Here is a 13,848-nt window from a genome sequence, read left to right as displayed (position 1 = left end):
AATGGCGATCTGGCCAGCGACCTTGGGGTAGGGGCCGTAGACGATCTCGGCTTCCTCGGCGTGGGCGTCGAGATGCAGCAGGCGCCGCACTTCCATCTGGATGGTCGTGAGCGCGGGGTCCGAAGTTGCGGTCAGAACCAGATAGGCGTGTTCGGGCTGCGCACCCCGAAGGCTTGTTGGCCGAGCCCGAGGGGGGGCTGATCGCCCGGTGGCTTGGGGGCGTCGGTCGAGATGCGGATCGTCATCGCGCCCTGAATCTGCAATTGGCGTAGATCGTGCAGCAGCAGGTAGAAGCGCACAGAGCCCCCCGCCCGTGGGGCCAGCGCCGAGGGCGCGCACGTTCGACAGGCCGTCGATCGATTGGGCCGTCAGACGAAGCAGGGTGTCGATAGGCAGGCCGCCGAGGCTGAGCGGCATGATGACCACGGGCGAAATCGGACGGATGACGTTCTCGGCATATTGCTGACCGGTCTCGGGCTGATAGGTGAAAGTCGGGCTTTCCTGCAGTGTCGCCGTGCTGCCGCCGAACAGATAGCTGCCCACTCCCGAAGGAAACGCATTGAATCCGCCATTGACCGAGCGGTTGAACTGATAGCCCTGCAATGACCTGTGTGGTGTCGAGAAGGTCGGCGGGTCGGCATAACGGATGCGGATGATATTGAGCAGCATCGCATGTTTTTCTGCCTCGCCGAGGGCGCGGGAATAATCGAGCTGGTCATGCGACAGGCGCGAAGGGCCGATGGTGATGCAGCCCGAAACCATACCGGGCAGCAGCATCAGGCACAGAATACGCAGGGGCGAAAGAATGGAACGTGAAATGATCTTGGCCCCCGAGGCTTGGCGTATCCTCCAAGCCTTAGCGTATCCATGATCGGGGCGACCAGCCCGGAATGGATGTTTCTTCACGCTGGAGTGATGAAAATTCGGGCGCAGCGTCAATCGTGCGACCCGACCCTTTCGCTTTCGAGAATGGCAGCAAGCCCCCTCCCGATAGCTGGGGTAAAGCCATTCCCTGTTCAGGCTCTGTTTTGTCAGACGGCTATCGACCACACGGCGCTCGGCCCAGAAACTTCTGGCCATTGGGCTCATATCCTCCCAGGCCTTTTCGAGCGAAAGGCGCGGCGGCAGGGGGAACCTGATGAGACGCGCGGCTTCTTCGAACACAGCAGCCTGCGGGCTGGGGGTGTCGTCGACGAAATTCAGAATACGGCAGGTCGAGGCCGTTTCGATGGCGGCAAGGGTGGCCTCGGCGATATCGTCGCGATGAATGCGACTGAAAAGGTGGTCGGGCGCGTCGATGAGCCGCGCCTTGCCGGCGCGAAGTGTGTCGAACGCAGAGCGGCCGGGGCCGTAGATGCCGCCCAGGCGCATGATATCGCAGGCAATGCCACGCCTGCGGGCAAGAGATTGCCAGTCCTGCTCGGCCCCTGACCCTTGCCTGGCTGCGCGTTTGGCCGGGCGCTACGTCTGTGGTTTCATCGACGCGCATGCCCTGTCTGTCGCCATAGACGCCGGTGGTCGAGTAATAGCCGATCCAGCGTAGATGAGGGGCCTGCTCCAGAGTGACGCCGTGGCGCATCAGGGCCGGATCACCCGCTTTGCCGGGCGGCGCGCTGATCAGCAGATGGGTGGCGTCGCGTAGATCGGGCTCGACGGCATCGAAAGCCTTGAGGGGAGAGCCTGCTTCAGGCGCGCGCTTCGTGCCTGTCACTTTCCAGCCGCGCGTTTCGAGAAGAGCCGAGACCCCGCGCTCGCCGAATAGCCCTGACCGAGAATGACGAGGTGAGGTGGCATGAAGGCTCCATTCCCGCTTGACCGCCGAGGCGCTGCCGCGCCAATCACAGCATATGAAACATGCTTTTGGTGCGCTGGCGATAGGAAGCAGTCTTTGGGCAGGTGGGGCTTTGGCCCATGGCGCCCGAGCAGAGCCTTGCCCGAGTGCGTTGCCCCCCTGCCGGATACTCCTGACCTTGTGCAGGAGCAGGCACAGGCATGGCTGCGTCATGGCGGGGGTCGCGACGCCCGTGATTGTCTTGCTCAGGCCGATCTCTCGTTAGGTGCCTATCGGGAAAGCCGCGTTGGAATATCGGACGCTCTCGGCGGGATCGGCCCGTGATTCGAAGGGCGCGACCCGCCGATTTCCAACAGGAACGATATGTACGCCGAACAGGAAGCCGGGGCGTGGCTTCTGGCTGGCGACGGCAAGGCCGCGGAACAGGCCTGCGCGCCTCGCGCTGGAGCGCGATCCGGCGCGACTGGGTCTGCGCCTGCTACTGGCGCGCAGTCTGGTCATGCAGAATGATTTTGCCGGGGGTATTGCGGCTCTAGGCGCTCTTCCTGTCCCGGAAAGTGCTGGCGGGGCAGTCGATCCATTTCTCGTGCGCGCTCTGGTGACGCGGGCTTCCGCCTACCGTCAGCTCGGCCAGAACGACAAGGGGCTGGCCGACGCCAATAAGGCTCTGGCTCTGGAGCATGACAATATCGAGGCGCTCCTAGAGCGCGGCATTCTCGAAGCCCGGCTCGCTCATTATGCCGAGGCCCGCCATGACTGGGACCAGGTGATTGCCCTCCTCGCCCGACGGCCATGCCGCCTATCTTGCCCGTCAGGATGAGGCGGTCATGGATTCCGACCCGGATCAGAACTGAGCCAGGGCCGAGCGAAGTCCGGTGCTTGAGGGAAATGATTGCTAGCCCTGACCGGCAACGCGGCCTGTTTCGACCAGAGACACGACATCGTGCCAGTCTGGCGCGGATTCGGCAGCACCGAGCCTCGTGGTGGCAAGGGCGCCGCTGGCCGCAGCATAGCGAACCGCTTCGGCGAAGGGCTTGCCCAGCGTCAGGGCGGTCGCCAGACCGCCATTGAAGCAATCACCCGCCGCCACCGTGTCGATCGCTTTCACCGTATATGGCGGCACGAAGCCTTCTTGCGTGCCGCTGCGATAATAGACGCCACGTGCGCCCATTTTCACCAGCGCATGGGCTGCTCCGCGCTCCTGCAGTTTCAGCGCGGCCTGAGCGGCTTCCTTTTCCGTTTCAGGATAGATACCGGTCAAAAGGCGGGTCTCGGTTTCGTTGGGGGTAACGACGTCGAGTGCGCGCCACAGCGCCTCGGGCAAACCCTGTGCGGGGGCAGGGGCCGGGTCGAGAATCACCAGCGTTCCGGCACGACGTGCTTCTTCGGCGGCGGCAATGGTGATGTCGAGCGGAATTTCGAGTTGCAGAAGCAGGGCCGACGCTGAGTGTATGAGCGCGCGATGCGCTTCGACGTCGCTTACATCGAGGGCCATATTGGCGCCACCGGCGACGGTGATGATGTTCTCTGCCTTCGCATCGACGGTAATGAGCGCAACGCCCGTCGGATAGGCTGCATCTTCACGCAGTGCCGAGAGGTCGACGCCGAAGGGTGTCAGCAATGTCCGGGCCAGGGCACCGAACTGGTCGGTGCCTGTACGGCCTGCCATGTAGACGCGCAGGCCGCATCCCTGCCCCAGACGGGCGGCGGCGGCGGCCTGATTGGCGCCCTTGCCGCCCATCCGGTGGCGTAGCTTGCGGCATGGACCGTCTCGCCCGGATGAGGAATACGCTCGGCGCGCGCCGTGATGTCGATATTGACGCTGCCGAAAGAGAGAATATGAGAAGGCCTGTCGGACATGGCTGCTTTCCGGACTTTCTAAGAAACACCCGGCGTATCACCGCTGCGCGGTCTCGGCTAGGATCAACCCATGCTTCGCATTCTCGTCATCAAGCTCGGCGCTCTTGGGGATTTCGTTCAGGCTCTCGCGCCTTTCGCTGCGATCAGGGCCCATTGGCCCGAGGCCGAGATCACGCTCCTGACGACGGCCCCTTTCGAGGCATTGGCTGAGTCCAGCCCGTAATTTCGATCATGTCTGCATTGATGCGCGTCCGGGCTGGACCGATCTGCGCGGCGTGATGGCGCTCAGAAACCAGCTGCGCGGCCATGATCTGGTGATCGATCTCCAGACATCGGGGCGCAGCACGCGCTATTTCCGGCTGGCAGGGCAGAAACGCTGGAGCGGCATCGCGAAAGGTGCAGCCTATCGGCATGATAATCCGCATCGTGACGCGATGCATAGTGTCACCCGTCAGCGCGACCAGCTGGCGCGTCTGGGCGTCCCGGAAGCCGCTAATCCCGATCTAGACTGGCTGGGGCGGGCTGGTCCCGAGATTGCGGGCCCTTATGCCGTGCTTGTGCCCGGTGCGGCCCCACATCGTCCGGCCAAGCGCTGGCCAGCCCGGCATTATGCGGCGCTGGCCCGACATTTGCAGTCGCAGGGATTGGCGATTGTGGTGGCGGGAACCGATGCCGAGCAGCCACTTGCTGCGGAGATCGTGGCGCAGGTGCCCGATGCGCTCGATTTGACGGGGAAAACCGATCTTCTGGCTCTGGGTGGGGTCTTTGCCAGAGCGGCGCTCGCTGTGGGTAACGATACCGGGCCGATGCATCTCGCGGGGGCCATGGGATGCCGCTCCCTGACGCTGTTTTCGGCCGAGAGCAACCCAAGGCTGACAGCCCCCAACGGGGTAAGGCCGGGACAGATGCAGGTTCTGGCAGTCGACGATCTGCGCAATCTCGATGTTTCGAGGGTTGCGGCCTGCCTGAACTGGGGCCATTAGAGCAGCTTCACTTATTTTCTTACGCCAGGAGCGCAAGTCCATGCCTGCCATTACCCTGCCCGATGGTTCCGTTCGCACGTTCGACGGTGCCACGACTGGCACGGCAGTCGCGGCTTCGATCGGTCCCGGTCTGGCGCGTGCTGCCGTTGCGATGAGCCTCGATGGCAAATTGGTCGATCTCTCGACCGAAATTGCTGAAGACGCGGCCATCCGCTTCATTACGCGCAAGGACGATATCGTTCTCGAGATGATCCGCCATGACACCGCGCATGTGCTGGCCGAGGCCGTTCAGGCGCTCTGGCCCGGTACGCAGGTGACGATCGGTCCGTCGATCAAGGACGGGTTCTATTACGATTTCTTCCGTAACCAGCCTTTCACGCCCGAGGATTTCGAGGCGATCGAAGGCAAGATGCGTGAGCTTATTGCGGCCAATGCGCCGTTCGAACGTGAGGAATGGGATCGTGACGCGGCGATCGCCTTCTTCGAGGAGAAGGGCGAGCGCTTCAAGGCCGAGCTGATCCGCGATCTGCCCGAGAGCGAGACGATCTCGATCTATCGTCAGGGTGCCTGGCTCGATCTGTGCCGTGGCCCGCATATGCGCGGCACGGGCGATATCGGCACGGCGTTCAAGCTCATGAAGGTGGCAGGCGCCTATTGGCGTGGCGATCATCGCAACCCCATGCTGACGCGCATTTACGGCACTGCCTGGCGTGATCAGAAGGAGCTGGATGCCTATCTGCATCAGCTTGAGGAAGCCGAGAAGCGCGATCATCGCCGTATCGGGCGCGAGATGGATCTCTTCCATATCCAGGAAGAAGCTGTCGGTCAGATCTTCTGGCATGCCAAGGGCTGGCGTCTTTATACGGTGCTTCAGGATTATATGCGCCGCCTTCAGACCCGTCATGGCTATCAGGAGGTGCGCACGCCGCAGCTCGTGGATCGTGCGCTCTGGGAAGCGTCGGGTCATTGGGACAAATATCGCGAACACATGTTCATCGCGACCGTCGAGGATGAGGACAAGACGCTTGCCCTCAAGCCGATGAACTGCCCGTGCCATGTGCAGATCTTCCGCCATGGACTGCGCTCCTATCGCGAATTGCCGCTGCGTATGGCCGAGTTCGGGGCGTGCCATCGCTACGAGCCCTCGGGGGCGCTCCATGGCATCATGCGTGTGCGTGGTTTCACGCAGGACGATGCGCATGTGTTCTGCACCGAAGAGCAGATTGCGAGCGAGACGGCCTCTTTCGTTGCCATGCTCGATGAGGTCTATCGCGATCTGGGCTTCGAGAATTTCCGCGTGAAATTCTCCGATCGCCCCGAGGCGCGCGCCGGTGACGACGCGACCTGGGACAAGGCGGAGACTGCGCTCAAGGAGGCCTGCGGTCTGGCAGGCGTCTCGTTCGAGACCAATCCGGGTGAAGGTGCTTTCTACGGGCCGAAGCTCGAATTCGTGCTGACGGATGCGATCGGTCGCGACTGGCAGTGCGGCACGCTTCAGGTGGATTACATTCTGCCCGAGCGTCTCGATGCCTCCTATATCGGCGAAGACAGCGCCCGCCATCGTCCGGTCATGCTGCATCGCGCTATTCTGGGGAGCTTCGAGCGCTTCATCGGTATTCTGATCGAGCAGTTTGCAGGCAAATTCCCGCTCTGGCTGGCGCCGACCCAGGTGGTGGTGGCGAGCATCGTGACCGATGCCGAGCCCTATGCGCAGGAAGTGGCCGACAAGCTGCGTCGCGCGGGACTCCAGGTCGAAAGTCCGATGGGCGCAACGAGAAGATCAACGCCAAGATACGCGAGCACTCTGTCGCCCGCGTGCCGGTGATTCTGGTTGTCGGCCGTCGTGAAGCGGAAGAAGGTAAAGTGGCGCTGCGTCGTCTTGGTGGTGCCGCTCAGGAGATACTGAGTCTCGACGAGGCACTGACCCAGCTGACGCAGGAGGCTCTGGCGCCGGACATGCGCCGCCTGCAGGGCTGATCTGCGACGTCTGAGCGTGCAAACCTTGCAATTCCGGTGTTTCGAGCCTATGTCGGGGCACCGGGCTTCCCGCAAACAGGGCGATGATTTCGTCACGTCAAGGTGATGAAATTTTTGGCCGCCCTGCGCGTATTGAAGTGCCGACAAGAAGTTTGTTCGAAAACGTCGACAGGAGACGACCATAGCTAGACCCACCGATGCAGGCCGCACCCACCCCGTGAAGGGCCCCGAGTTAACGAGGAAATCCGTGTTCCTCAGGTGCGCTTGATTGACGCCGACGGCGAGATGGCTGGCGTCATGACAACGCGCGATGCTCTCGCACGCGCTTATTCGGTCGGGCTCGACCTTCTGGAGATCAGCCCGACGGCTGAGCCGCCGGTCGTCAAGATTCTCGACTACGGCAAGTTCAAATACGAACAGCAGAAGAAGAAGAACGAAGCACGCAAGAAGCAGAAGGTTATCGAGATCAAGGAAGTCCAAGGTGCGCCCCAGCACCAATGAAAATGACTACCAGGTCAAACTGCGCGCGATGAATTCCTTCCTCGCCGAAGGCGACAAGGTCAAGGTGTCCCTGCGTTTCAAGGGCCGCGAGATGGCTCATCAGGAGCTTGGCATCAAGATGCTGGAGCGTATCCGCATCGAGATGGAAGAGAAAGCCAAGGTCGAGCAGATGCCCAAGCTCGAAAATCGCCAGATGATCATGGTGCTCGCACCGCGCTGATCGATGGCGATATGATTGCGGGGCCCGTCCCGCTGCATGGAAAACCCCGGCTCAGCCGGGGTTTTTTTTGTGTCGGGTGTTCAGCAGACGAGCTGCGCGCGCTGATCTGATCTGAAGGCGCTATTGTCTACCCAGTTCTCCGCAAAATATAGGCGCGCGCGATAAGAGAATCGATCGAGGTTGGGGTTTTACGATCTGTAGAGCACGCTGGGCTTTAGGCCTCCTCAGGGTTGATCGTAGTCCGAAGTGCGATGATCGATGTTGAATTGGCTGAATCTTCTGGCAAAGGGCGTCTCCGCAGAGGTCCTCCCACGCCTTGAGGACCGATTGCACGGTATCTGACGAAATCGCTTATCGTGGCAAAGAGAAAGTCAGGCTGCTGGGTTCTTGCTAACGGGGTGAGCAGCCCCAGCCCCAGCCGCGAGCAGGCTGGGGCGCGCGCCAAGGTGAGCCAGAGAAGGCGGGTCGCAAAAGAAGAGGCTGAAGATACGGCGGGCGTTACAGCGAGACGTAGTCAGGTTCGCCAGCATAACCCACGCGAATATGTCGATGCCCGATTGGGCCTTCGCTGTCCCTCCGATTTTATGTTCCGGAGACGATCGCGCCGGAAAGATGTAGCGTGGGGCTGGTTTCCATGACGTCTCCCATGCCTTTTTTGCGCTGTGCCCATTCGCGCCCGGGAAGAGGCATCTGTATTTCCGATTCTCCGGTTCAGACATGTCGCCTTAACGAGAGTCGCGACTGAGTACAGGCTTGTTCCATGTCAAATTGCTTCAAAAAATTGAGAATATTTCTTTTTGGTCATCATATATTAATACATAATACAAAATATAATTATATATATGTTACTTAATAAGTAGTTAATATATAATCATGTTTTCGGATTATATATTATATTTTGATTATAGATCACGAAGTAGGAAAAATTGTTTTACGTATTTTGACAATACTGTTATTCCTGTTCATTTAAACTTCTTGTTGTTTATTTTTTATTCTTCGCAAGATATATTTTTTTCTTTAATCCATATTTTCTATATGAAACTATCCCTGAAAATCCAGAAAATATCGTTCTTGTAATGAGATATAAATTATACTCACATTTAGGTGATCTTTTCGTAAGCAAATTAAGGGATTCTAAAGACACAAAGAGCAAACTAGCGTGAGTTCAACGCTTGTATGTCACATTGGCTGATAGAAAGTCGGATTAACGATGAGCACCAGTAACCAGCAGAGCCTGACTGATATCTATACTGACCCAAGTGTAGACGGTCCCAATCTTCCCATGAATACCCAGCAGGTCGTTAACGGTCGTATCATCTATAATGACGAGTTGTCCGATCTTGATGGCGAAAACTCGCCAGACTGGGCAATTATTCAGTGGAATGCAGCGAACGCGTTCGATCCGGCTGCCGGGGATGACAGCCAGGTATGGGACAATAATTTCGGCTACTCGGTCGGGCACTGGACTCAGGGTTCATCTACCTCGACCGCTGGAAAAACAACATATAACGTCTTCCGCGACCCGGATAATGGTCACTACGTCTATCAGCTCGCTGCGCAGGGAGGGAAGCTACTTGACGTTCAGCTTTCTGCAACGAAGGAGGTAGACGGACAGTATTCATTTAATCATCAGATTACTGCCTCTTTCGAGCAGGGTATCAGTGATTATTCCGGTACTACCGGAAACCTATCAGGCCGGTATCAATTTTACGATCAATTTCCACAGCGCGACGATGAGTTTCGGATTGTTTCTGCAGTTCGAGACAGTCGATTACAAGGGAACTCCCCAAGTCTATGTTTCCTTGCCCAAGTCTCTAGGGGGCTCGATTTATAACGTCACCGGATCGCAGGCTGCCTATATCAACCCGAACGATGCCTCCAATAATGGCGTCATGTATCAGACGACCGTTGATGTGAACCAAGGGCTCATGGCTGCCATCAAGGCAATGGTCGGGCTTTATCCGAACCTTGCAAGCCAGCTGCAGGATCTGAGCAACTGGTATCTGAGCGGAACCTATATTGGCGTCGAGTCCACAGGGACGGGACTTTCAAGCGATGTTACGGGTAATTACAACGTAGAAGATCCGACGATTACTTACGACACGACCAAAACCGTCTCTTACAGCGATCAATCAAGCACTGTTCCCATCGTCTCCATGACGCCAGTAAACGGCGCCACTAGCACAGCAACTTTATCCGAGGTCAGCATGCCCAATATCGTCGTCCAGGGTGTCAATAACACTGTCTATATTCCGTATGTTACGTCTGATACTGCCGGGACGATGGCAAAAAGCTATGCGTCCAGTCTTCAGACGCTGCTCACAGCCGGCTCGCTGGATAATTCGATCCTGACCCCTGGAACGAACGGGTATGTGTCTTCCCAGAAGGCGTCACAGGCAGTCATCGATAAAAGCGGGACCTACGGTGTTGCGGGTAATTATTCGAACATTGTCGTCGCCTCGACCAGCAGCAACACGCTTGGTGGCGCCGTAACGCTCGATACAACCCAAAACACGGCCAGCTTCCTTAATATTGTTTCGGGCGACCAGTATGGATCCAATGTAAAGGTCGGCAATAATTCCGGTAGCTTCGCAGGAACGCAGGGCAATAACGTTTTCAATGCTTCCGGGTCATCGGGTAACTGGAATATCGCCACGGGGTCCGGTAACGACACGATCTACGGTGCCAGTGGTACCAACACGATCACGGGCGGCACGGGAAATAACGTGATCTATCTCGGTGGGTCGAATAACTTCGTCACGTCCGTTGGCAAGGACACGATTTATGGGGCGGCCGGTGCAATCGACACGGTCTCGCTTCAGGGAGGCAATTCCACCGCCAATCTGATGACCAATGCCGCTGTCATGGATTTTTCTGCAGGCAACAATATCACGATTGGCGATAACAGCTCGGTTTATGGCGGTACATCGTCTGTGGTAAATGTCAGCTCGGGCTCGGCGACGGTCACGGGCACTCAGGGCGACACCATCTCGGCAGCGGGTAATCTTCAGGTTATTCACGGAAGCAATCAGAACATCAGCGTTTCGGGCGCTCTGACCTTTATCTCGGGCACCGGCCAGACGTCGATCGCTGCAGGTTCCGGTACGATTTACGGCGCTGACGGGCTCTCGGTTACAATGAGCTCCGCATCACGCCTGCTCTTCACGGCCAACCAGCCTTACACCACCGGCAACCAGATGATCGATGGTCGCAATGTCGCGGGTGGACTCTCTGCCTGGTCAGGCGCGGGTCAGCAGACCATTCTTGGCGGGACTGCGTCGGACCAGTTCTATCTGGGTACCCGCCTTTACCGGTTCGTCCAGCACGGCGGTGGCCGCGACAGTGACTGGCGGTTCGGGCGCCGGTAATCTCTTCGGCATGCTGGCAAACCATACCGCTGGCAATTTCACGATCACCGATTTCCGTGCCGCCGATAACAAGTTTTTCCTTTATAACTACAAGCCAAGCGATGCGACGGCTTCTGCTCAGGCCATTCTGAATACGGCGAGCGTTTCGGGCGGCAATACTTCAGTAATGATCGATGGGACTGCCAAGGTTACATTCCTTGGTGTGACGGACCTGAAGGTGTCTGATTTTACGATTAGCTGATCCAAAGGCCCAGGAGGCTGCGTCAGGCAATAATCAAGCTTGGTTCCCGGTGCATATCGTCAGAAAGGCAGATGTGCCGGGCTGCGAAACACGGGCCTCATCACATGAGCGCTGCAAGATCTCTCTTTTGCAGCGCTCCCTTATGATCGAAGTCAGTCCGTGAAGTGTTTGTTACCCTGCACGCCGGAACCAGAAAGAAAATCCGTACATCCCTACGAAGAGGGCCATCAGGAAGACGAGAGTTTTCAAATTGCCCATTAGTAGACTGGCGACGGCGGGGCCTGGGCAAAGCCCGACCAGTCCCCATCCAAGCCCGAAAACCATGCTACCGATAATAAGACGACGATCGATTTTTCTCATGGTTGGCATGGAAAAACTCTCATCGAGCCAAGGGCGTGCCTGGTGTTTCTGTATCTCTACGCCGATGTACGCCACGATGACCGCGCCAAAGAGTACGAATATAAGAGCGGGTCGCCAGGCGCCGGCAAAATCGAGAAAGGCAAGCACGGCGGCTGGATCGATCATTTTTCCCTCTACCAGCCCCAGACTGAAAACCGTGCCGCAGAAGAAGCTGACAAGGTTGATGAGCTTCACGGCTGCACGCTACCTGTCAGAAGATGAAAGAGCGTGGCGGTGCTCGCGCCCACGGCGAGAAAGGTGACTACGGCGATCAGCGAGCGTGGAGAAAGACGCGCCATACCCATGACGCCATGCCCGCTCGTGCAGCCATTGCCCAGACGCGTGCCGAAGCCCACGAGAAGGCCGGAAATTACCACGGTCAAAAAAGAGGCATGGATTGTGATCGGGGGCCAGACGCCCCAAACCAGACGCCACAATAACGGCCCCACGATGAGCCCGAGCAGGAATGTCGTGTCTGGCGACGAAGACTTCTCTGCAAATAGGCCCGCGACCATACCACTGATTCCGACGCTTCGCCCGGTGAGTAGAAGATACGCTGCGCAGGAGAGCCCGATCAGTAACCCGCCTGCGAGGCCCTGAAAATTTGGTTCAGACAGGATCATGATGGTCGCGGCAATAAGTCTCGTAGAGAAATCTGATCAGAGCAGCTACCTTTCGATCCGAAAGGTGGTAAAATACGGACACTCCCTGCTTCCGGCTTGAAATAACCTGTTCGGTTTTAAGTATCTTGAGATGACGGGAGAGAGCAGGTTGTCGGATGCCGAGTTCGTCTTCGATCTGCCCGACCGAAAGCTCTCGCTCGACCAGAGTGCAGGCAATGAGCAGGCGTCCTGGGTGGGCGAGCGTTTTCAGAATTTCGGCCACCTCAGCCGATTTGTTTTCCATTTCTTCGGCCATGACGCCCTCATATTATCTATATATCGATAATATGATATTATCGGATCCTGACAAGCTGAAAGAGATGAGGAAAAAGAATCAGCGCATTCTGTCGCTCAATAACACTGACGCCGCTCGCCCGAGCGCCGGTAGAATTGCTACTGCGACGTGGGACAAGTCTCATTGTGTCGAGTGGTCCAGGTTGATCGCATGAAGTGTTTCGAGGATTCCTTGGCGCATTTTGTGGTGCTGGCAGGAGGGAGAGGAAATATAATGCCGCGTATAATGAAAAAGCTCTTCCAGAATGGAGAAGAGTCTTGAAGAAAATGCGTCCTCAGATGAGCGAGCGACATAATTTTCATGATTTTCAGGGAGTTGGTGGCGGAGAGAGTGGGATTCGAACCCACGGTACGCTATTAACGTACACACGCTTTCCAAGCGTGCGCCTTAAGCCGCTCGGCCATCTCTCCAGCGCGGGCGGACCATATCATTTTCTGTCTGGCGCGCAAGTGCCTCTGGCGTTTTTGATGAAATTTCGGATCAATGCGGGAGATTTGCGTCCGGGCGCGGTTTCTACGCCTGAAGAGACATCCACCGCAGGGGCGCCGCTGGCAGCGATTGCCTGCGCGATATTGTCCGGGTTCAGGCCACCAGCCAGCATCCAGGGTGCGGGAGAATGCCAGCTCTGGAGCAGCGTCCAGTCGAGGCTGATTCCATTGCCGCCAGGGCGTGAGGCGTTGTCGGGTGCGCGCGGTTCTATCACGTAGCCGTCGAGATCAGACTCTGTGGGAAGGTCGTTCTGGTCTGTGATAGCGCAGGACAGCCATACTGGCAGGCCGAACCGGGCCTTGATGGCCCTTGCCCGCTCTGGTGTGTCGTAGAGCTGCAGGATGTCGAGACGTACCGTCGAGAGTGTCGCGGCAATCTGCTCGTCGCTGGCCTTGACGAAAAGCCCGACGATTTTGGGCAACGTGCCCCTATAGGATGCGACCAGTTCCGCAGCTTCTTGCGGGGTCACAAAGCGCGGGGACTTGGCGAAAAACACGAAGCCGATCCAGTCGGCCCCGGTTTCGCAGGCGGACCGCAGTCCGTCGCTATCCATCAGACCGCAGATCTTGACCCCCGTTTTCATGCGGAAGCGAGTTCTGCCTGAATTGAAGCCGCAGCGGCGGCGGGGTCCGCCGCCTGGGTGATCGGACGTCCGACCACAATCCAGTCTGCGCCAGCCTGCGCGGCCTGTCTTGGAGTCATGATTCGCTTTTGATCGTTCGCGTCAGAGCCTGTGGGGCGTATGCCGGGTACGACCAGAACGGGCGCTTCGCCCAGCGCGTGGCGCAAAGGGGCAATTTCTTCTGCCGAACAGACCAGCCCGTCTGCCCCGGCCGTCATGGCCAGGCGTCCCAGACGCACGACCTGCTCGCGAGGCGTTGCGAGGATGCCGATTTCATGCAGTGCCACTTCGTCAAGGCTCGTGAGCACAGTCACGGCGAGAAGAACAGGGCGGTGCAGGGGCGGGTAGGCAGCGTCAATCGCCTGACGTGCGGCGCGGATCATGGCGCTGCCGCCGCTGGCATGGATGGTATGGCGCTGCCGCCGCTGGCATGGATGGT

General features: G+C 58.2%; 5 protein-coding genes and 1 non-coding gene across 6 annotated transcripts; 2 read left to right on the top strand and 4 right to left on the bottom strand.

The window, feature by feature from the left end:
• Positions 1-2,687: 2,687 nt before the first annotated feature.
• Positions 2,688-3,533, bottom strand: LOC128745078 (ribokinase-like). The gene has a single exon (XM_053842057.1). The coding sequence runs from the start codon at positions 3,531-3,533 to the stop codon at positions 2,688-2,690; it is 846 nt and encodes a 281-aa protein (XP_053698032.1).
• Positions 3,534-4,675: 1,142 nt separating this feature from the next.
• Positions 4,676-6,612, top strand: LOC128745077 (threonine--tRNA ligase-like). Its single transcript, XM_053842056.1, is given in 2 exon segments — positions 4,676-6,391; positions 6,394-6,612. Coding segments are annotated over 2 exon segments (1,935 nt in total).
• A 285-nt stretch (positions 6,613-6,897) lies between these two features.
• Positions 6,898-7,333, top strand: LOC128745076 (translation initiation factor IF-3-like). Its single transcript, XM_053842055.1, has 2 exons — positions 6,898-7,093; positions 7,164-7,333. The coding sequence occupies exons 1-2, from the start codon at positions 6,898-6,900 to the stop codon at positions 7,331-7,333; spliced, it is 366 nt and encodes a 121-aa protein (XP_053698030.1).
• Positions 7,334-12,620: 5,287 nt separating this feature from the next.
• On the bottom strand, positions 12,621-12,708 carry Trnas-gga (transfer RNA serine (anticodon GGA)). Its single transcript has one exon. It is a non-coding gene; the product is annotated as a tRNA-Ser (tRNA).
• Positions 12,709-12,725: 17 nt separating this feature from the next.
• Positions 12,726-13,370, bottom strand: LOC128745075 (N-(5'-phosphoribosyl)anthranilate isomerase-like). Its single transcript, XM_053842053.1, has one exon. The coding sequence runs from the start codon at positions 13,368-13,370 to the stop codon at positions 12,726-12,728; it is 645 nt and encodes a 214-aa protein (XP_053698028.1).
• Positions 13,367-13,792, bottom strand: LOC128745079 (orotidine 5'-phosphate decarboxylase-like). Its single transcript, XM_053842058.1, has one exon. It carries the CDS (start codon positions 13,790-13,792, stop codon positions 13,367-13,369), a length of 426 nt encoding a protein of 141 aa, XP_053698033.1.
• Between the last annotated feature and the right edge of the window lie 56 nt (positions 13,793-13,848).

Source organism: Sabethes cyaneus, unplaced genomic scaffold (assembly GCF_943734655.1).
Source record: "Sabethes cyaneus unplaced genomic scaffold, idSabCyanKW18_F2 scaffold_28_ctg1, whole genome shotgun sequence".
NCBI lineage: Eukaryota > Metazoa > Arthropoda > Insecta > Diptera > Culicidae > Sabethes > Sabethes cyaneus.
This window is presented reverse-complemented; position numbering and strand designations above follow the sequence as displayed.

What these genes read in the sequence shown, in the direction of transcription:
- LOC128745075 (XM_053842053.1), bottom strand. Translation starts at nt 13,370, where the DNA reads ATGAAAACGGGGGTCAAGATCTGCGGTCTGATGGATAGCGACGGACTG.
- LOC128745076 (XM_053842055.1), top strand. Translation starts at nt 6,898, where the DNA reads ATGGCTGGCGTCATGACAACGCGCGATGCTCTCGCACGCGCTTATTCG. An exon ending in CGAGATCAAGGAAGTCCAAG is followed by an intron (nt 7,094 to 7,163) that starts GTGCGCCCCAGC and finishes TCCTCGCCGAAG; the next exon opens with GCGACAAGGTCAAGGTGTCC.
- LOC128745078 (XM_053842057.1), bottom strand. Translation starts at nt 3,533, where the DNA reads ATGGGCGGCAAGGGCGCCAATCAGGCCGCCGCCGCCGCCCGTCTGGGG.
- LOC128745079 (XM_053842058.1), bottom strand. Translation starts at nt 13,792, where the DNA reads ATGATCCGCGCCGCACGTCAGGCGATTGACGCTGCCTACCCGCCCCTG.